The sequence below is a fragment of the Chelmon rostratus genome, chromosome 1 (genome assembly GCF_017976325.1).
Source record: "Chelmon rostratus isolate fCheRos1 chromosome 1, fCheRos1.pri, whole genome shotgun sequence".
Taxonomy (NCBI): Eukaryota; Metazoa; Chordata; class Actinopteri; order Chaetodontiformes; family Chaetodontidae; genus Chelmon; species Chelmon rostratus.
In genome coordinates this window covers 30,346,595-30,369,018 of record NC_055658.1, presented here as the reverse complement: position 1 = coordinate 30,369,018, position 22,424 = coordinate 30,346,595, and the positions used below count along the sequence as shown (strand labels likewise).

Sequence of the window (22,424 nt, the reverse complement as noted above, 5' to 3'; positions counted from 1 at the left end):
GTATGGGTCATTGCTTCACCAGCATAGGGAAAAAAAAGGTAGGAGTCCAGGGTTGCTCCGGCCCCCAGTCGCAGCTGGGTTCACAGGGTGGATCAGTTCTGCTGGGACCTAAAACTGGGACCATATTACCAGAGGTGGTCTGTCAGGGGCTGGGGGGAAAAAAATAGGGGGACCAGCACACGCACAGACCAGCACAGTTTCTATGGTGAAACAGTTCCAAACCCTGGCAAAGATTCAAACTGTTTCATTATGTGATTTCACTGCATAAGTACCACACCCCCATCATAATAACACTCTATTTAACCATTTAGAGACACGTAGAGACCAACTCTTTTTCTAGCATGCAGGGCACCTGATGGCACTGCACCATGTTTTCTCCACTGGAGGAAACCCTGGAGGGCATTTTATCATGTTTTATCTCCCATGTGGCATCCAATAGGGCGCCTTTGGTCGCCTTTTTTTCTGTCCAAAGGAGGATGAACAACACAAAGCTGCTCCAGAAAACCTGGAGGTTCAGGTCCATAATCAAACAGGCTGAGTCCGCATGTTTGGACTATTCTTAGTACCTGATCAGGCTTGTTAGCTATGAAGTTACAATCTACAAGCAAGCAAAGGCTTCTATGAAAGGAGATGGTGCTAAACATGTTATTGTTTATGTCTATTGGTCCAGAAATCATATTAAAATTGATTGATTGGTGGTGAGCATTCTGTTTTAGTTCTATTATTATTCTGTCATCCTGTTGCTGAGCGCCTGTCTGATTGACTGACTGGTTGATGAAGTGGCTGGCACACACACACACACACACACACACACACACACACACACACACACGCTTCCCTCCATTGTCTGGATGCCAGGCTGATGTGTAACCCCCCTCTCAGCCTTCTATCACTGTAAATTTAGCAACAGAAGCTTCTCAGCTGCTCCTTTCCAAAACCTGAGCCCTCCTCTTCCATCCACAGTATTTCATCCATCTCCTTCTCCAGGGTCAGAGCTGCACCCCCCCACCTTTTCCACACATAAACATACAGCTACACACACACACCTCACTCTCATCCCGCAGCCAATAAGGGCCTGATGAGCTCAAGTATCACTATAACACAAGGACTTATTCTCTGAGCGGAGCCTGTAGATTCTTACAGACCTTCATCTTCATCGTCGGAGGAGCTTCTCGTCCTTATTGAGGTAAGAGAACCGCTGACGAGCAGCAGCCCTGAAATATTGAACCAGACTATATGTTTATGACTATTTGTTTTTTTGTATTTGAGTCAAAATGTGGTTTTTGTAGATTTAGTTTTCGTTGAATCTTTGTGCAGCAGGAGAAAAGAGCCTCGGGCGTTTTAAAACCGAGACATCGCACATCATCGTCTGTCCTCCGTCACTGCAGGCTGCAGCTTCAGGAGGGACGTTTGAAGTAGATGTAGACGTGTTCTGCTGCATGTCAAACATGTGTAGTTTATGTTTGGCATGGTTCACAGTCTGGCTCTGGAGCAGGAGTCCAGTTTCCCAGCACTAGACTGACTTAACAGGATAAGAACAATTTAATTTCATGTGACTGAATCATACGCTTAAATTAAAATGACCACTTGAATTTTATGTTTATGTACATTTTCAGGACGTTTGTCATCATTTGAATGATGGAGTAAACTTTAAGAGCACTGGAGGGAAACAGATGAATGTGCTTTAATTAAAGGCTAATAAAGTCCATGAGATGCTGCCAAATATCCTTTAAAACTGGAGCAGTTTGAATTTCTTGGTTTATACTATTCAAAACCTGAGGAAGCTGTAAATTAGAGCGAGAGCTGGATTATATTTTTTATGATTTCCATCTCTTTAATTCAGCTTCTGACAAACTCTTTTTAAAGTCAATAGTAGACTTGCCATACGTTTGGCCTGCTTGGACCTGCTGTAATTCCTGAGGCTCACAGATGAGAAGTCGACATAAAAACCCCCAAACTTACAGTTACACGTAGTGCTGATCTGAAAGCTGATCCGAAAAGCCTGAAACTACACAGATTGTTCATTTGATTCATATTCCAATTTACTTTTTCAAAAATATATTAGTGTTTTTTGGTTTAAACTGACGTATCTTTGTCTTTGTTTCCAGCATATTCTGTTTTTGTAACGAGGTTCTGGTACCATTTTCACAGACTTTCAGATTTAATATTATGGTTCAGGTTTCTATACGAGCAGACGCTGAAGTCAGATTTTTTTAAGTTGGAACACATGACAAAATGACAAAGCTCTCCTTATACGCAGGGAGTACATATGAGGAGATCCTCCTCCTGTAACCACAGAACGTTGAACTTTAAACTGAGACCCGCACGGCCACTGTGGCCGACATTTCTGAGATAGGGGGGTTTGAGATGGTGATGATGCGTTTGCTGTCAGAAGGAGAACAAACATCCTTCATCCAGCTGCCAGTCTCTCTCCAGCCCTGACTGATGCGATGGGTCTAAAAATTCACCTCACATCTCAATCTAAATCTGCTCTCGATTGGCTCAGGATGTGATGGTCCTCAGCCGTCTCACCTGTTTCATCGGTCTTTCAGTTTTAGTTTCAGAAAAGACTCAGGAACACTCCTCAGCATTCAGTGCTCTCATACTTAAGAAATGAAGTAGGCATCCACTAAATATACTGAGTGCTGAAGTGTCGGTATGTACTGAGCGAATGCTGCACACACAGAGGTGAGGCCGCTGTCAGCTGTAAGTCGATCAAAGAGCTGGTTCGCTGGAGGAGGATGCTGATTGGCTGTTTGAGCGCAGTGGATCCTCCCGCTGGACCGAGCCGAGGGATTAAAGCAGCTATTTGGACACCGTTGCTCAGCTGATGGGTAGAAATATGATCCAGAACTAATCCTCCAAGTCCTCTGCAGCTGTGCCCACTGCTAAGTGTGAAGGAGTCATCCAAAGACACTTTATATATATCAAATATGATCTACAGAATACACACTGAGCAGAAATCCTCCATTAAAGCCGCTCCTCGCGCTCCTTTGGACTGAAATGATGCTGAGACTTTAGCCGAGCTTCAGAGGGCCTGTAGGAACACTATTTGGAGGGATACTTCCTGCATACAGGAATCCAGAGTCACAGTTCAATCATAGTTCAACTCAAATCAAGCCAGTTTTGTTGTGCTGTCAGCACCAACAGCGAAATATTTACTCTGCACAGAAGGCTTGAAGTTGAACACTGTAAAACTTTGAGGGGTTAGTTCACCCACATTACAAAAAAAGTCTTCATAATAATGCAACCAGTTTTAGCTATCTGAGATTTCCCCTGCAGAACAATGGAGGTGAATGGAATTCCATTTGGAAAAAACACCTTTAAAAACTCTGGCGCTACGTCCAAAATCATTCCCTATTTACGAGGAATTATGTTTAGATTTTTATTATTCCCCAGCCATTTTATTTGAGACAACATGTTGGTTTGTGAGAGTGTTAGCAGGAAGTACTTTTTACGTACATTTATGTAAATTTCAAGGGCAAGATTTAGAGCGAAAATTTCCTCTCCTCAAAACTGGCTTGAAATTTTCGTTCTAAAACGTGCCCTTGAAAATTACGAGTAAAACATGTTATATTTTACACACAGTTATAAGCAGATATGCAACTCTTCACCTGTCAGTGATGAAGTCCAATGATGATGATTCAGAATCTTAATCTGCTGCTCGCTGTGGATACAGTGTGTGTTATATACAGAGGGGTGAATGCGTGAACAAGGCAGTGAGTTTGGACGCAGTCCGGGACACACGACAGGCTCATATTTCATTTGAATTATTTTCTAGCAAAGAAAACCGTTATTAATATTTATCAATTAAGCTAAAAATGATACCTGTGACATACATTAATGCTGCTGACGTGTGGTGGTCAGAAGGAACTGATCGGACTCTCGTGTGTTAAAACTAACCTCCAAACCAGCTGAGTAAACAGTCCTGGAGAAGATTCAGTATGAAAAGTCCTGCATTCAGAATCATACCTAAAAGTACAGGAGTACTGCCAGCAAAATGTACTTTAAGCATCAAAAGTAAAAGCATGAACTGTGCAAAACGGCTCTGTTCTGTTATTTTTAATCCAAAGTATACTGTATATCATTGGAATATTACCGACACGTTGGTGTGTACATTACATGTAAGCAGCATTTCAGTGTTGTTAATGTAGAGCTGAACAGTAACCAGTAGTAAGAGCTGTACATACAATATGTGCCGTATGTAACATTTCAAAGGGAAATACCTGAAATTTCACTTAATCACCACCACTCACATCCCACAAGCATTTTTCCTCATCATAATGAAGCATTTGAAACATTTCTGTAATTATAGCTTACATGTTTTCTAACACAGCGCCGCCACGAGCTATTATCAAGATGTGCAATTGAACACAACATGTTGCTGTAGTTGCTGAATCTGTATGTAGTTTTTGTGAGGACTAATCAATTGAGATAAAGGATGTAAACCAGTGATCTTTAGAGGAGCTGGTGGGCAGATTTTGTTTCCATCAGAGAGAGCGAGGCCAGCTGTTTCCAGTCTTTAGGCTAAGCTAAGCTAGGCTAACCATGCGCTGGCTTAGCTTTATATTTATTGAACCCTCATCAGAGTGGAATCCTCATCCAACTCTTGCCAAAAATGCGAGTGAGATACTGCTTTTAGGTTTTCTGAGAACACAGTCGTGAACAGATTTCCAGTTTTCAAACTGGATCAGGATCCGTGCGGCAGGACTGGCGTCTCTGTGGGGATCAAACTCTGAGCCTTTTCATGTCCACACCGTGTCTCTGCCGCTGTTTAAGCCCGTCAGCTCATCAGGCTCTTCGTCTTCTCTCTCAGGTGTGAAGTCTGCTGTCACCATGTCTGACACTGAGGAAGTGTAAGAGAATCCCACACTGTCAATAACAGCTTCATTAAAACAGAGTGACGCAGAGAGGCCGGCTGGGATTTCATGTTTGACTGATCTTTCTTTTCTTTCGTATTTCAGGGATCAGCTCGAGGGTAAGTGACGTCCACGCAGTTTGTTTTGTTTTGTTTATATATAACAACTCTGATGAACTTTGATCTGACCAGTTTGCTTCCTTTCTTCTTTGTGCCGCGTCGTCCATAAGTGGTGATTTTGATGAAATTGCTTCTCTTTCTACTTCTATCATAAAACATAGCTCAATATTAAGTAATTAAATTATGAATATTTTAAAACATAATGTTTTAATATGGTTACTTGCCTGGACACAAAGAAAGAGATGTCAGCTTAGAGGTTATGTGAACATGATTATAATGAAATGACACCAGTTTGTTTCTGTTGTCTGTTGTGTTTATGCCTTGTTTTTCCAAAACTGAAGACGAGGAAGGTAAAGACGACTGAATCGATTCGACATTTGAGACGTTTCTCCAGTGTACTAATTTGTCAGCTGCCTGATTTCACCCTGAATTTGAAATGTTTGACACTGGCACCTGCTCTTTACACAGGATATACTGACCCCCGCACAGATTTGATTTGAGTCGCAGCAGGATCTCCTCAATGCAAAGTGGCGCCGTGAAACCTTTTGGTTTGATAGGTGATAAATGTTTCATTTAAAGAAAGCTTTGTAGATTTTTCATAGCATCATTAAAAGACGTTTCTATGGGAACACAGTTTTTGCTGTTCATTTTTGGGCACGATATTTAATTATCCGTACAAAAACCGAGTGCTGGATGTTGATTTTCTGGCAAAGGTAACTAGCAGCCAGCTGTCAGTCAAACATTCACGTTAAGGGTGACTTTTTCCGACAGAGTGATGTTTCGAGTCATGTGGTTGAGAAAATAATGTAATCGAGCTTCTCGGCTCGCTACATTTATTTTCTCGGCATGTGACGTGTTTACACTGTCATCTGTCACTGTCACATCAATGCAGCTCATTGACCTCGTTCACACAACAGACATGTTTGTAACAGCGGAGCCGGGAAGCTAGCTGGATGACGCTCATGAAACTTAACACGTAACAGGTTCGCTGACTGATCCGGACATCACAATGGATTTAATCACACTAGCAGCAAGCTGACAAATAAGTCATGTCACAGTACATTTAGCAAGAAGCTAGCTAGCTGTAATAAGCTGCCCTTGGTCACTATTAGCTAGCAAGCTAACCCCCTGCTAGCTAACAGTCTGGATGCTAAGTCAAATCTTTCATTGAGGGTCTCTATGACTGCTTTTTCTGTACATTATTACTTTCTTATTAGCATCTTCTTTTACAAAAAACAGGCTAGCTTACAGCTCCTATAAAGTTTTATTAATGTCTACTATTTTCTCCCATAATGCAACTTCTAATGTCATTTTTTAACTTTGTAGTTGAAAAGATAAATTTAGTTGAAAGCTGCTTAAACACATATAAACTAGTGGGGTTTTTTTTATGTGTAGACATTGCAAGTGCGCTCCACAACATAGAGCGCTGCTGAATAAGACCGACAGGCTACCAAATCGTTTATTAATGTCAATGTAATTTTGAATGAGGTTTTATACTTGTACCAAACTTATGTTTGGCTATAAGGGACAAATATGTTAAAGTGTAAAGTGTAAAGATACTAATGTTAAAGTGACCGAGAGGCATTTTGCCCTGTGTGATGCAGTACTTCTGTTATATGTTATAGACTATTCCTTTATGTTTTCATATATAATGTTACATTATCTGTTATTTCTAAATAAATACTTCATAAATATAAAGTTATTAGAATAGCAGTTTACCTCACAACGTTTCCCAGACTAAGATCTGCAGGATCAGGAGCTAATGTGAGGAATAAACAAATGGCCCCCATGGCTGCTCTAGACTTCCTTTTTTTTAAGTGCGTCTTCAGCTCGTTTTCCCACCTCAACAGTTCAATATGTCTTCTGTGTGAAAGGTCAACTGACTTTCTCTCATCATCATGTGTTTCTCTCTCTCCAGCAGCTCTGTCCCTCGCTCACCCATCCATCCTCTCTGTTACTAAAGTAATCTCTCACTTTTGGTTTCTAATGGCTCTGTCATGTCTGTGGTCTTCATTAACGGCCTTCTCCGACACCCTCCCTCTTCCCGGCGGTTTGGTGCATGCTGCGTGCCCGTAGCCCAGGAGGAGGTAGTAGAAGTAGAAGTAGCCCCTGAGGCGGAGGCCCAGGTAGAAGCAGAGCCAGAGGTAGAGCCTGAACCAGAACCAGAGCCAGAGCCACAGGAGGTGGTGCAGCAGGTGGTTCATGAGGAGGAAGGTACGTGGCATGGGCAGTCCGTTCACCCTTCTCCTGCAGGACATTCAGCACTCTGCTCCATAGGATAGACCGTCCATGCTGCCAAACATATCCGCCTGACAAGTCAAACTACTGAGTCTTAAAGGACAATCAGGCATGATTCGAGTTTTTGCTTATCTTTTACATTTTACATCCCTTCTGTGTTTATTTTGTTTTTACCTTTTAAAAGATATTTTAGAATAGAATTCAAAGTTTCAAAGATTTGAACCTGTTAAATTCCAACTATACTTCCATCATCTGTTGTCTCCAAAATGAATATCGCTTAGCAACACATTCTTTATGCTAGTTAGTTAAAGTTAGTTACATTTTTAGCTTAAAAGATTTAAAGATTTTAAGCACGTGTCCTGTCATATTTGTGGTACAACAGCTGCAAAACATTTTTTTCTCAAAACAAAACCTCCGCTTTATTTGTGAATGAGGTCCAGTGGCAGCATTTTAAATGCTGAAGCAGTAGTTTATGCAGAAAGAGTAAAGTTGTTAATGAAGTTGCTAGCTTCTGAAAAGTGTTTGTATTGTCTTTCCTGAATGATGTTACTCAACCACAGCTGAAAAAAAGACACATCAACTATGGAAAATCACCTGAAAATCGACTACAGTGAAGCCTTTTAGCCAGTAAAATCATTGTCGCCATGCAGGTGTTAAACACAGTGTTTTTGCTTTGTGACTTTGAAAATAGTAACTAAATAATAAGATGAAAGATCATGTGACCTTGTGGGGGATGCTAGAAAAGAGCAGAAACTCTAATCGTACTGAAAAAAAACATGTTTTCCTTACAGTGATAGAAATCTGCCAGTGTGTGGAGATATTTCTCCACTTTAAAGTCATGTTCGCTGCAGTGCTGCGATATCACACATACTGGCCGAACATCTGAAGACTCAAGAGTCGCTTGTCTTGTTAGGTTTGATATTTTTGTCGTTCACTAATCTTCAGCTCCCCTTCAGCGTCCCTTTAGCTGTCTCCACTGGAGACTCCTCTTCATAACTGCCCACAAACATTCAGTTAAATCTTAGTGAGTTTAATTGCTGTAATGAGTCAAACACAGGGTCGTCCAGCTAAATTCACCTGCAGCATCCCAGATACCAGCTGCACGTCTCCTCCAAATGTTGGAGTGGTTTGACCATGTAAACATACGAAGCAGCTGATTGGACAACTTCATGGTTCAGAGTTACATTAACCCCAGTGGTGGAATGTAACTAAGTACATTTACTCAGGTGCTGAGTACAGTTTTGGCATACTTGTTCTTTGAGTATTTCCACTGTACGCTACTCTATACTTCTACTCGCCACATTTTAAAGGGAAATATTTTTACTTTTCACTCCGCTACATTTATTTGACAGACGAACTACAACTTTGAAAGGAGCTGTTCTTTAAATGCAGTTCTCTGCTGACATGTCTGTACTTTTACATAACATTTTGAAGGACTTTTACATGTGACAGAGTATTTTTAGACTACGGTATTTCTATTTATACTTTAGTAAAGCATCTGAGTGCTTCTTCCACCACTGATTAACTCTACAGTAATCAAATAGTAATCACAGAGACCCATGTTCACCCTTTCAGACCAAAGCAGAGAAGCTACACGTGTTAAAATAAGCTCAAGGCTGCAAAATTCAAGCAAGCTCAGACTCGGGTTTATTCCAGCTCACCGTCAATCTGGATCAGTTACACTCACCGCTGGGGTTTGTGTTTGAGCAGGAGACCATCATCATCATCATCATCATGGCTGTCCTGACATCACGGCCAGGGAAAATCATGGAGATGAGAGTTAATGCTCCAGTCCTACATATAGAATAAAGTGGCTCTTTCCACAATCGCCTGTTGATCCATTGCCTCTCCCGCCCTTTAATCTCACCACACTACTATCCATCGGAACGGTAATTCCACAAAAATTTATCATAGTGAGGCTTTTCAAAAAAGGTCTTAGAGAATCTTTTTTGGATTAGCATCATGATCTAGGGATAGAGAAGCCACATAGTCGGTCCATCTCAACTTTCCGGTCCAGAGCCGTGGAATTCCTGGTGAATATTCATGGTCGGCCAGGAGATAATTCCCTATAATTTCCTTAACTCCTGAACTCAAAGTTTCTCCTTGACAAACACTTTGCTCAACAGTGAGGTATTCCATTAAATTTGCTGTGGATATTTATGATCTCCAGAAAACAAATCCTAGAATCTTATTAAACCATGGACCATCAACCCAAATGTAGATAGGTTGCCTCTAAAATTTACTGAGCGTACTCATGTTCCCCAGAGTTTGAGCCTTTCCACTTCAGACACGAACCCAAATTTTATCTACACACACAACATGTCTCCTTATCTAGTCATTATATTATCATGAGCTATGTGCGGTGCACATGCACGTCTCCGACATGATAAACACTTTTAATTCATTAACTCAGTTGTTTTTCCTCTTGCAGCACCCTCAAAAGAAATTTTCACTGCCGAAGAAAAACAGCAAAATCATCAATTTGTTCATTCATTCAGTGTCGTTAACACTGCAGCCAGTAGGGGACACTAGTGGGCACCTGCAGTGTAGAACATGTCGAAACACTTGTACCCATTGTTGTCTATGTAAGCACGCACACCTGTGCATCAGCGCTGGGATACTGCCTTTGTCCCCAGCGTCAATGCGTGTGTCAGATCTTGTCTATCACATTCGCCTCCCGATCGGCATGACGAGGCCCGTGTGTCGCACTTTAGTCTTGCTCTCATGAACAACGCTAAAGTGCCTTTTGGTGTCTTCAGGCTCCAAAGAACCCACATGAACCCCTGTTTTTTAGAGTGCAAACGTCCGGGCTTTGCTTTAAAAAACGTCCACAGTTATCACATCTCCATCAGCGTTAGCGGACACACAGTCAAAACACTTTGTCCTGTTTCCAGCATTATCGCTCAGTGTCACATGTGTGCTTTGAATATGAGCTGTGCATATAAATGTTGAAAAGGAGAAGAAGAAGAAAATCAGCTGCTTTTACATGAATCAACTACCCTGTCTCATCCGTCGCCTTCTGTCCATGTTTATGTCTCATTTTGTTGTTAATGGTTATCGCCACTGTTTGCGTTTCGGCGAACTCACGTGTCAGTCTTGAAGGCTGTAGAGGAGAGGATGATGGGTAATTTCAGTCATGTAAAAGCTGTTTCTTTGCCTCCCTTCAGTCCATGTTTAGCTTCTTTCTTTCTGTGTGTAGATTAAGAGTGAGACTGGCGAACTGCTCTAAAGCATTTACATTGGGGTGTTGTGATGCAAAGCAAACATTTCCAGTTTGTTCAAAAGTGCAAACTGTCTCACACAGACGGAGACGCTGCAGAAGTCCAAAGCTTCACCGAACGCTCGCAGAACTAATGCTTCCAATTCGCTGCTTCAGCGTCGCGTTAGAAAAACCAGGTTTGCTCTGTCTCATGAAAAGTTCATTGACGATTGAGCAATTTCTGACCACTAGAGTGTAAAATTCATGATGCCTAAATCAAAACAAATTAAACAAGGAAAAAATGAAATAAAATAAACATTGTAGTATGTATTTCATTTTTAAGAATGCATTTACTGTGTCAAAAGATTTAATTAGCCTTTTGCAATGGCAAACACTTCAATAATTAAAGACAAAAGGCAAATTCATTGTTTTTTTTAACATATGCTGCAGATTTAATGATGGCACAGTAAATGCATCAATTAAAAAGTTAATTAATACTACAATGTGTATTTTATCTCACTTTTTTCCTTGTTTGATTTGTTTTCATTTGAATATTGTTAATCTTCCCATATACTACAGTGCAAAAGACGCCAAAACAAACCAAATGAAACCACTGACTTACCAAGATGTAACAGCAGGTCAGCACTGAGTGCTGAACTGAAAGTCAAATGTTCTTTTAGCTGCCAACAAAACAGGGGTTTGTCAGCAAATTCCCAACAATGCATAGGACCATTACTAAAAGAACTCCAACATTATGTTGAAGGTCTGTTTATATTTGGTTCAGGTTCGGGAGAGACCACCTTCATTAGAAAACTGAATGGATTGGTCAATTGAAGTAGAACTGAAAAGCCTGAAATAATACTCAAAGGAGTGTGCTACGCTAAGAGCACAATTACACAATTCAAAGGCCTCTGCCTGCCCACAACCATGTCCGGCGCGAAATCTCGAGATGCTCGTTCTCTCCCGGTCGGTCAAAAGCTGGAACTTCTGCAGCAGCTGCCACTGTGCAAAGATTAAAACCATGAGCACCCCCCAATTTGGTAAATGTGCTTCATAAGCTGTGCATAAAGAGGACAGGAGCAGGCCGCCCAGTCCGACCACTAATGATTTCTGTTCTGCTCTTGCTTTGGACGCTTGCTGCATGCAGAGGCCTATGAAGAGGAAGGTATGTTGATTTGCATTCTTCTCTGTTCTTCTGATTGGTCCCTGGGACCCTTTCACACATGCATAATTCAAACTGTGTGCACTTGTTTGCCGAGGGAAAGGTGGAATTTATCCGTTCGCTTTAGTCTCCTCGTCGGCCGACAGAGGTGACGAGGATTTCAGAAATGCTGAGTCATGGTTACGGGCCCCACTGCTCATCTCTGCTTCTTCTCTTCTTTGCATGAATGTGTCCTGCCAGAGTACGAGGGAGATCAAGATGGTAGTTTGTATTTCCTGCTGAGCCGCTGTTGCTTTGCCTGCGTTTTCCTCCCTTGTTGTGTCTTTTTTTTTTTTTTTTTTTAGTGTGAGGGTCCCATAAAAAAAGTAAAAAGCTAATCACAGACCTGGTTATTTGTTTCTGTTAAAATCCCAGTTGTGTTTATTACCATGCACATCAATTAACAGTAATCACACTGTCAAACTCCTTGTTGTGAAGAGTATGCAATGAAGAAAATTAAACTATTAAATAGTTCATGCAGTGATTTATGGCACACAGTGTACTTATCCTGATTGGTCAAATGTCTCAGATTATCATTGGTTTGATTTACACACTAATGCACAACAAATTAACACTGTGAAATAGAAAAATCGGGTAACTCTGTGTACTCACAGCACTTAAAACAGAGGCTAACACACAGGAACTGGGCCACTCATTATGAAAAGTGTTGCTACATTGAGACTCACTCAAATTACTTTGAACTAGTGAAGGTGTGAAACAACCTGCAGCACTCAGATGTAACTCAGCTTGTCCACATGGATCCCCCACATTAACCAGCAGTCTCTTAGTCCTCGTCTCCTCCGTGTCTGCCTCTCTGACACTTTGATCTCTCTTTCCTCCACCTGTTGCTGTTCTGATGCTGGAAAACCAGAAGAGAAGCCAAAGTTCAAGTGAGTGCTGTTATCATCTTGTCCATCATCCCAAGTCGTTCACTTCAGCGTATTAGAAATATAATTAAAGTATAGAAAAGTCAGTACAAGTACACTTTTGCTTTTTGTGCTCATTTAAGGTATGTTGGACAGATACTTGTAAAAAGTGCACTGCTAAATAGATCTCATTAAGTTCTAAAATACTTAAAGTGGTATTTCAAAGTACTTCTAAAAAGTGCAAGTGTATTTTGAATTGTACTTAAGTGTACTTTTATAGTGTACTAAATGACAAATACTTTTAATTGTGATAAGGTGCACTTATTTTCAAGTCTCTTGTAATACACTAAAAGCATGTTTAACTAAACTGTACTTTAATTTCAAGTATATTTAAGTACACTTCCAACACATTGGTGATGTAATACAGTTGTACTGCAGGTGTGTTTTAAATGCTCGTGAATCCTCATTTTCATTGGTGGACTTAAAGTTCACTTAAAGTTTGTAAAAAGTTGAGTGAATTTAGTATTCTTAATTACTCAAGTGGTACTCAAGGACTATTTGAGTACACTTACTTATACTTGAAGGTGTCAAAATGGCACAAAGGGTTCATTTAAGTGTAATACTTTTCACCTGGGATGTTTTTGCATCGCTTACATATTTAAATTATGTGTTGCTTTAACTTGAATTTTATTTCCTGGAACAGACCCACTGCTCCGAAGATCCCTGATGGCGAGAAAGTGGACTTTGATGTAAGCCGGCCAGTTTTTGTTTACTGATATTTATTCAGGTAAAGGTAAATGAATGTGGAGGCCCTGTCCTAATTCTCCCTGACTGTCATCTAACAGCACACGGTCGACCTCAGTGGCTTCCATAAGGGCAGTTAAGACAGAATCCTGAAACTTTTTTTCCTCGGCCCAAATAAAACGCGGGTACATTTGTACATTTCTGCACACCACAGATTTTACTTACATTCGCACATTTCAATGCAGATTACACACTTTTTGAAGTGGTAAATATACTTAAAAACCTCATTATAAAGATATACAGCCCACATACAGGTATAAACGCCTTAAATATGAATATAGAAGGCCCAAATTTAGATTTCATGAATATAAATTAGGATATTTACTGTATGTAAATAATTTTATAGTATTTTTTTGAAGAATGCTTAAATACACCAGTATGTTTTTTTTCAGTAGGGAAAATCTTCTGCAAGTGGCTAAATTCTGTGCATTTCTTGCTGATGCTTTTGTTTACCGCATGCTTCATCTTCAGCAAGTGTTTTTTATTCACTTTCAGAGCTCAAGTTTGGGTTTGGAGCCAGAAGCCTCCTTCCTGTCAGTTAGTAACTGCTGTCTCCTGTCTACCTCCTGCAGGACATCCAGAAGAAACGTCAGAACAAAGACCTGGTTGAGCTGCAGTCGCTGATCGACGCTCACTTCGAGTGCAGGAAGAAGGAGGAAGAGGAGCTCATTGCTCTCAAAGACAGAATCGTGAGATTTTACCCGAATAAGAAATATACTGTACATTGCACATGCACCACTGTCATCATCAGGTTTGTTTTGAAAGATACGTGGGAATAAAGCCGAAGCATTAGCTCTGCGCACGGCAGAAATCACTGAAAAATCTGATTTGCAGGAGAAGCGTCGAGCTGAGCGAGCCGAGCAGCAGAGGATTCGTGCTGAAAAGGATAAAGAGCGGCAGGCCAGGCGGGAGGTATGCAGCTTCTTCTTCTACTGAACCATCACAGTGACCTCAGTCTTCTCATCTGTTTCAAATCCATTCAGTCAGAATAGATTCACCTTTACAAATAGCAGTGAGAGCGTCTGCCTGTGTGGATTGGAAGAATAACTGAACAGCAGGCTGAGAAGCACACTGAACTCATCTGGTTGCATATGTCCCTAAACACACCCTGAACATCTCTACATCACTGCAACAAGGCGAAGTTACCTTTAAACTTAGGACATATTGGCAAAAGGAGAAAAAAAAACAGTTAAGATTGTGATCTTTTAAAATGAATTTCACAGGCTGAGCGTCAGAGGAAGGAGGAAGCCGACGCCCACAGGAAGGCTGAGGATGAGGCCAAGAAGAAGATAGCGCTGAGCAACATGGGCTCAGGATACAGCGGCATCCTGCAGAGGGTAGTTATTCTCAAGTCATTTCACTTCTTTTTTTCTTTCCTGTTTGTGTTTTTGATTTTTTTTCTCCTTCAACCACATAGAAAACACTCTGTTTGTGAAGGCGTGGAGTTTTAACTGGTTGGACTTCTCTAGGTTGACCAGAAGAGAGGCAAGAAGCAGACTGAACGGGAAAAGAAGAAGAAGATCATGGCGGAAAGATGCAAACCACTGAACATTGAAAATTTCAACGAGGACAACCTGAGGTAACCCACAGAGCCCTCAATGTTGTGTTTTTAAAACATCACGCTCCTTATAACACATCACCTTTTAATGTTTTCTTCAGTTTTAACCCTCGTATTGTCTTCCCATCAACTATGCACCTTTTGTCTTCCCTGGTCAAAATTGACCCGGTCTGGTTTGACTGCTTGTAAAGCATGAAGTATAAAATATACATCAAATTCTGTGTTGAAGCTTTTTAGTCAACTTGTTTCCAACACATCAACATATATTTTACACTTAACATAAATTGATGTATTATCACAGACTGGCATATGTCAAAGTTTAGTCAGGACACTGTTTTGAAATAATGTAAAATTTTTAAATAGTCACACCTGTTGTCCTCCCGGGTCAAAATTGACCCGGTGTGGTTTGACTGTTTATAAAGCATGAAGTATAAATGTGTGTGTAGGCGTGTGTGTGTGTTTATTGTACTGGAAAGCACAATAGTATGATCCATTATACCACTTATTGTGGCCGGGTCAAATTTGACCGGGAAGACCACAGATGCTATAAATTTTAATAAAACACACATAATTCAAAGAATATAGTCATAATTAATAGTCATAATTAATTTTACTTGCAGAGAGCATAGTATGGAACCATCCATGTCATTTTCAAGCAAATATATGAGAGAAAACCATAGTTATGATATGCAAACACTTGAAAACGGGTCAAAATTGATTGGGTTAAAGTCATCCAGCAACATTTGTCTGCACATTCACATACACATTGCCAGCAGGACCTGCTAATAGCTAATTCAGCATATTGTAAAGGTGCTAAATTTAGACTAAAAATAAAACAGGACTCAAGTTGTCGCATCATAGGAACTGTAGTCCTGAAAGGTTATCCATCAACTACAAATAAGACAAATAATAATGTAGAGGTGACAACATCCATTAATATTATTTTTGTACACATTAACCCTGTGTTGAAAACCTGTAGACATGTAGAAAAAAAATCCTTAAACAATGTCCCAAAACATATGTAGTTCAAATCACTGGCAAATTGAGTAGCATTCCTGAGCAGCTCAATTTATTCTGAAAATAACAATATTTTACATGCACGTGACTGTGCTAAAAGCCTGTAAGTGTTGGAGAAACAAGCAGAAAATCCTGAGTTTCAAAGAAAATGAAGAAATATTAAAAACAGTGTGCTGGTCAGATTCAAAGGTGTCATGCATGATGTGCAAGCTTTGGATATTTTATTGCGGTTACTGAAGTGAGTAAGTGTTAGTGAGTGACATCGTGCTTCACTGGCTCAACACAAAAACACATTTACAGGTTTAGATAAGATGATTGTTGTGATCTCCCTCAGACTCGTTCCTCAGGGAGCAACATGTCATGTCCAGCTGCTTTAGGAGATTGTTGGTTGAGCGTTCGGTTCCTGGTTTGTGTTTGTCAGGGAAAAGGCGAAGGAGCTTTGGGAGTGGCTGCACAACCTGGAGGCAATCAAATACGACCACTGCGAGAAGCTCAAGAGACAGAGATATGAGGTCAGTGAGGAAGCGTTGTGTGTCCGTGAACGCTGCAGCAGCAGAATGTGAACGTCCTGAATGTGCACATGTGAGATACCTTCAGACTCATCTGTTCGTCTTTCAGGTGATCTCCCTCAGAAACCGCATCGACGAGCTGCAGAAACAGTAAGTAACTCCACATCAGCGGTTTTATTCCAGATAATTATTCTGTCTTTGAGAGCACGTACAGTATGTTCACAGAGGAAAAGTGACAAAACAATCAAACTGCAAAATCCAATACATGATGCTGGCATGTGAGGAAAAACAAAAGAGATTTACTGCAAACTAAAAGATAAACTAATAAATCTTAGCTATGTTTATTTCCTTTCTTTGTGGTCAACAGTTAGCTACATCATAATGTAATATAATCAGTGGTGGACGAAGCATTCAGATAATTCACTTGAAGTGCAAGTAAAAGTCATGCATGCAGGTATTAGTATCAAGATATACTTAAATACTGCAGTAAAAGTAATGCAGGACGGCCATATATGATACTATTGAATTATAATTAGTAATGCATTCATGTGTTCATCACTCTAGTCATGCTAAACTGAATCACTTTATATACTGCCAGGCAGCTTAAACAACAATGATGTGTCATAATTTTTGTAGAAATAATCTGAATCTGCAAAGTAAAATAAATTAGAGGAGTAAAAAGTATTATATTTGTATGATATTGCATATACTCAATAATGTAATAATGTATAATAATAACGTAAGTACAATAACTCAAAATTATACTTACGTGTAGTAATTGTACTTCTCCCAAAACCACAGTTTGACATCAGTTTGTCGTTGTGATTAAATTCTAATCATATCTGACTTCAGGTGAGTTTACCTGATGATCATATGATTTGATTTTTTAATGGAAGAAACAGAATTTATATGTTATTATTATTGTTTTGTCAAATATTAGCACAAAGTCCACCTTCACCTCCACCTTCACCTGCACCCTCTGTGTACTTAACATTTAAGTGCACACACTTACCTATATTGTCAGCTGCATACAGTGTATACATTTCAGTATATTTCAGCTGTTGTTGGTATATTTTATTGTTTTTGTATATTTTTATTGTCTTAGTATATTTTTATTTCTGGTAGATTTTTATTGCATTTACACATATTTTTACTGCATGTTAGTTTATATATATATATATATATTATTCTATTATCTTTCTTATCTTTCTTGTTATCTTGTTTCTAACACGGGGGTTGCAATGCAAATTTCGTTGACATGCTCAATGACAATAAGGGCAATCTTGAATCTTGAATCTTGAAAGGTCCATGGTTCTAACGTGCAGGCCTGTGTGGACACTAGAGGGCGCTGTAGCTTCAACAAATATGTCTGCCGTGTCTGCGTCGGTTCAGCAGTAAACACACCTTTCGTGATGATCACTGCACAGGTGTGACTCTGTTGTCGCTCTTTGCGCTTTGCAGCAGCAAGAAAGGAGCAGCGTCCCGCCGCAGGAAGTGAGAGTGAGCGGCTCCTGAGCGACGGTCAGCCGGACCGGAAGCGCGTCCCCTCGGCTACAACAGCGGCTCCGAGCCCGCAGACACCCGCAGCTCCGGAACTACAGCGCCTCCTGGCGACAGTCTTACCGCCTGTGTCTGCTTGAGTGAAACGGTTTTAATTTGTTCCAATAAATAAATTTAAACTCACCGCGTTTGTTTCAAGCAAAAAGAGAATAAAAAAGCCGGATTTATCATTCCTCCAGTCTGCCTGTCTGAGTCTGTATCCATCAATCGATCGGTTTGATCGATCTGATTGATTTGCTTTGTGTGAACGAACAAAAGGTTCAGCGAAGTAAAACTCAACACAAAACACTGAAGGAGTTAAGTGTCAGAAACGATTAAATTATTTGTTCTGACTGTTCAATAAACCGGAAGGGAATAAATATAATAACTGAAGATTATCACTGTCAATTTAATTGTTTTATATATAATTTACATTGATACTATGATAATAAAATTATAGAATAATATTACTATTATATCATGACATTATATTTTATATTATATTGTTATATATTATCCTTGAGCCCATATTATCTGATCTCATTCAAACCGCCTGGACTTTAAATGGATGTTTGAAGCTGAAAATGACTTTTTCATCCAAAGTGTAGGAATTATTTTAAATTATTCATAAGACAAAATCTTATTTCTAAACACTCTTTGAACTCTGATTTTCATCTTAAATGTCACTGGAACAGCTTCAAAGTCTTCTTTCTTCCACACAGTTGAGCTTGTTGTTCTTTATTCTAGTTTTGAAGGTTTTCATATGATGAGAGAAATATTCAAACTTACTGAGATATTGATAATATTAATACACACAATACATGAGAATATTAATTTAACATACATTTAAATAAAATCTGACATCTTATAAATCTTTTGAAATATGAGAGTCACCACTACATTTTAAGTTCAGATAATTTAAAGCTTCTGGAATGAATGTTTTTTATATCAACGACGGCTTAAATGAAAGAGGTCGGGCACAGAGACGGACCCTCTGAGGACGAATGCAGTCCCCCTGAGTTTTAGTGTTTTTTCTCACTATTTTGGTTTGGGCTTCACTGTTTTGGTTCAGTCTCAGCTCTCATCAGTATTGTCTTCAGCTGTTTTCAGCAGAAACACTCTCATAAAGTCACCAAATGACTGATAAGTTAGAGCTTGTGACGAATGATAATGCTGCTCTGTGTCTTTAAATAAGCAACTGTTCGCTAACAGCTGATGATTTGATAATGTCCTGTCTACATCTTGTTTTCACTGCTGCCAAGTGGAGAAAAAACCTGTTTGTAATGTTGGAAGAACAAATCAAAAGTCCTCTATATGCCTTTTTTTTTCAGGAGAAATAAGCCTTTAATTTTATATAGACTTTCAATAGAAGCTGTATTAATGAAATGTATAATAATAATATTAATGAAATATTAGAGCAGATGAAAGCCAGTCATATAAATATTTCTTTATTAAAATGTCATTCACTCATAAATAAAATGTAGAAACACATGACACAATGTATGAGTGTGTCTGAGTGTGTGTGTGTGTGTGTACTATGGACAAACAGCTCTTATTTACAGATGTACATGGTCCTCAGTTATCTGCAGGTGAGGAAACATCCTGTGTTTCCAGCAGCAGTCTGAACAAGCTGGACTCAAACTCCAACAAGAAAAAGTCTTTACGAGTCCGTTGGGTTCAGAGCGGCTCGTAGATGCTGCTGGGTTCGGCTGAGGGACTGGAACCCGCAGGGCTGTTCTGAGGCGATCCGGGGCCCCGGGGTACCACGCTGTCGCCCGGGGGGGCCGCAGCTGGATCTGTGCTGATCCGCTCCACGATGCTGGACAAACAGTCCAAACTGGAAATGAGCGACCGTTTACTGCTGCTGAAATCTGGAACAAAGAAACAAGAAATGTTAGTTTTTATGGTTTTTTATTAGAAATAAGTCCTATGAGGAGGAGCTGCTCGTATTAAAGGACAACCAGGTCATAGTCAAAGTCATACTGATGGAGGCAGGGATCATATTAACAGTAAATGATCATATTTAAGGTCATATCACAGGAGAAACAGGCCAAGTCAAACAGGAGCTAAGTCATTAAGTGGTTATATTAAAGGAGAAACAGACATATTTTAGGAGAAAACTTAACAACTCAAGCTGGACTTATTAAAGAAGAAGGTTAAATTACAGCGTCTTCATATTAACAGACAGATCTGTTATATTGACGAAAGGCGCGGCTGTGTGAAACTGACCGTCTGCTGTCTGGCTGCTGCAGGAACCATCACTGTTTTCACTTGTGGTCGAACACGGGGAGATGAAATCCATCTGGGAACAGATCAATCAAGACGATTTCAGCCAACGAACAAAACGTCAGTGATCAATAAGAGAGGAACAATACACACAGCTGATCAAATGTAGCTGATGAGTGATTTATGTTTAAAAACAGCAAATTTAATGAGCCATTTTAATCAATTAAACCCTATTTGTGCTGCAGAGGTTAATTCCATCGCTACTGTTCATTCAGTTTTTTGCATGTTATTAACTGATCAAAGGTGAAAAGGATCAACATGCCAGTTAACAATCTGTGACTTTTTAAAAACTACACAAGTGGTTTTTTTTCAGCAAAACTTCCCTGAGCAACGGATAAAAACAACAAGGACAAACTATTTGACATGAGATTTCCAAATTCTTTCCAAATAAAGAACAAAATGCCTTTATAACTGTCACAAACACAGCAAATTAATCTTGAGTATAGATCAAATTTCGATGGTTTGGCCTAAAATGTGACTTTACAGTTGATTATAAAGCTTCCCTCCACTGAAGATGTATCGAAGAACTGAGGCCAAAAATAAATATCCAAAACACATTCCAAACATTTCCTGCAGCAGCACATGAAGTGTTCAGCTGTTCTTGAACTCACCACGCCATCAGAGCAGTTGGATCGGGGGCTGGAGGCGTCCGAGTCCCCGCTGTAGTGTTCCAGCGGCGGGTAGAAGCCGTCGTCCCGGACCGTCCTCAGCAGCGCCTGCAGGGACTCGATGTAGCTGATGGCGTTGCGCAGGATCTCCACCTTGGGCAGCCGCTGGTTGGGGTTGGACGCCGTGCAGCGCTTCAGGGTCTCGAAGGCGTCGTTGACTTTGCTGAGCCGTCGTCTTTCCCGCATCGTTGCCGCTTTCCTGCGGTCTGCGTGGGTTGTTTTCCTCTTGCAGGCCTTGCAGGCCCACAGCAGGCAGTGCCCCGCCTGGTGGGGGGCCCCCGGAGCCCTCACATGCTCGTCCTCCTCCTCTGCGACCGGCACGTGGTGATGGTGATGAAGGTGGTCCTCTGACTTCAGCAGGCCAGCGTGCATCAGCCGGGAGTCCAGGTCGTCAAAAAAGTTCATGTCGCCGGTGCTGAAGCTGGGGTCGTCGTAGAGGTCATCAGCAGAGTAGAGAGGGAAGGGAAGGTCAGACAGATCCATCTGCCCAAAGTTCCCCGAGAGCAACGAGAGGATGAAGAGGAGGAAGATGAAGAGTTCCTCTGACTGAGGAAGAAACGCCTCCGCAAAGCAAAAGCAGTATGAAACAAAGGAGGAAGAATGAAAAGGAAAAGTCTCCTGTCAGAGTCAGCTGACCTGAGGCGTTTTTAAAGGGACAGTCTGTGTAACTTCAGCTCTGTTGCTTTGGTTTGGTCTTTATAAAGGAGTCCATGTGTGGGCGGGGCTGTGGCTGAAGTGACCAATGCTCTGAGGGGTGTGTGTGTGTGTGTGTGTGTGTGGAGGGGGGGGTGGGTGTCACTGAGGTGAAACTCTGCTACTAAAAGGAAGCAATAAAAGCAGAGTTCATATTAACAATCATAGACAATCAGCTCCGTGTCTCTATCAGAGCTCAAAGGCTCTGCAGAGAAATGATCCGGCACACATATATGAGGTCAAACATTCACTGATACCGAGGCTTCATCTGTTTCTCTGTTTTCTGAAATCAAACGATAAAATCCTGAATTAGGAAGTCAAAGCTTCTTTTAGGGAAAGAAGAAACTTTCTCCACTAAAGCACCATGATCTGTTTTCACCTCTTTCAGGAAAAATCAAACTTGAATTTAAGCTGAAACGACTCTTTGAGTTGTTTTAGGTGTTTTTTGACAGTTTATTTTCCCGTCACTCGACAGTTGCTTTATTCTGTAAATCAAATGTTAAAAATGATCGTTCGACAACATGAAAGAACTCTTTAAGATGAACGTTTAGACAGTTCGTACCCACATGATCTGATAACTGTGCACACAACTGCAGGTAAACCTCAGTCGCACTTTGGGAAAATATTTCGTGTGTCAGGGATCATTTACGTCTGAATATGTTTATTAAAGATTTAGTTTCTAAGTGAAGCAGCTTGTTAGACGGTGAACTTCTGTTTGCTGCAGCATCAGATCATCTCTCTGCTGGAGGAGCAGCACTGAAGTTTGTCATCCACTTGTTCATTAGCAGAATTAATTAATGCTCATTATTGTAATTGTCATAATAATATAAATAAATCTGTATTCATCTTGTTCATGTGACCACAAACA

At 40.4% G+C, this 22,424-nt stretch overlaps 2 protein-coding genes across 7 annotated transcripts; one reads left to right on the top strand and one right to left on the bottom strand.

The window, feature by feature from the left end:
- The first annotated feature begins 1,059 nt into the window (after positions 1–1,059).
- LOC121603776 (troponin T, fast skeletal muscle isoforms-like) lies at positions 1,060–18,103 on the top strand. 6 transcript variants are annotated; one of them, XM_041932984.1, is made up of 16 exons: positions 1,060–1,186; positions 4,817–4,856; positions 4,965–4,978; positions 5,320–5,328; positions 7,055–7,192; positions 11,563–11,580; positions 11,818–11,838; positions 12,488–12,506; positions 13,186–13,231; positions 13,859–13,975; positions 14,121–14,198; positions 14,510–14,623; positions 14,756–14,865; positions 16,283–16,373; positions 16,480–16,520; positions 17,832–18,103. In XM_041932984.1, the coding sequence occupies exons 2-16, from the start codon at positions 4,837–4,839 to the stop codon at positions 17,866–17,868; spliced, it is 873 nt and encodes a 290-aa protein (XP_041788918.1). In that variant the 5' UTR covers positions 1,060–1,186; positions 4,817–4,836; the 3' UTR covers positions 17,869–18,103. The 6 variants fall into 6 exon arrangements, with proteins under 6 accessions (XP_041788918.1, XP_041788926.1, XP_041788934.1 ...); XM_041932992.1 differs by lacking the exon at positions 5,320–5,328 and having other exon boundaries at positions 1,067–1,186; XM_041933000.1 differs by lacking the exon at positions 11,818–11,838 and having other exon boundaries at positions 1,068–1,186.
- A 1,397-nt stretch (positions 18,104–19,500) lies between these two features.
- Positions 19,501–21,346, bottom strand: LOC121603905 (myoblast determination protein 1 homolog). The gene is made up of 3 exons (XM_041933198.1): positions 20,807–21,346; positions 20,139–20,211; positions 19,501–19,780 (listed from the first exon to the last, which is right to left on the bottom strand). The coding sequence occupies exons 1-3, from the start codon at positions 21,344–21,346 to the stop codon at positions 19,587–19,589; spliced, it is 807 nt and encodes a 268-aa protein (XP_041789132.1). The 3' UTR covers positions 19,501–19,586.
- Positions 21,347–22,424: the final 1,078 nt, after the last annotated feature.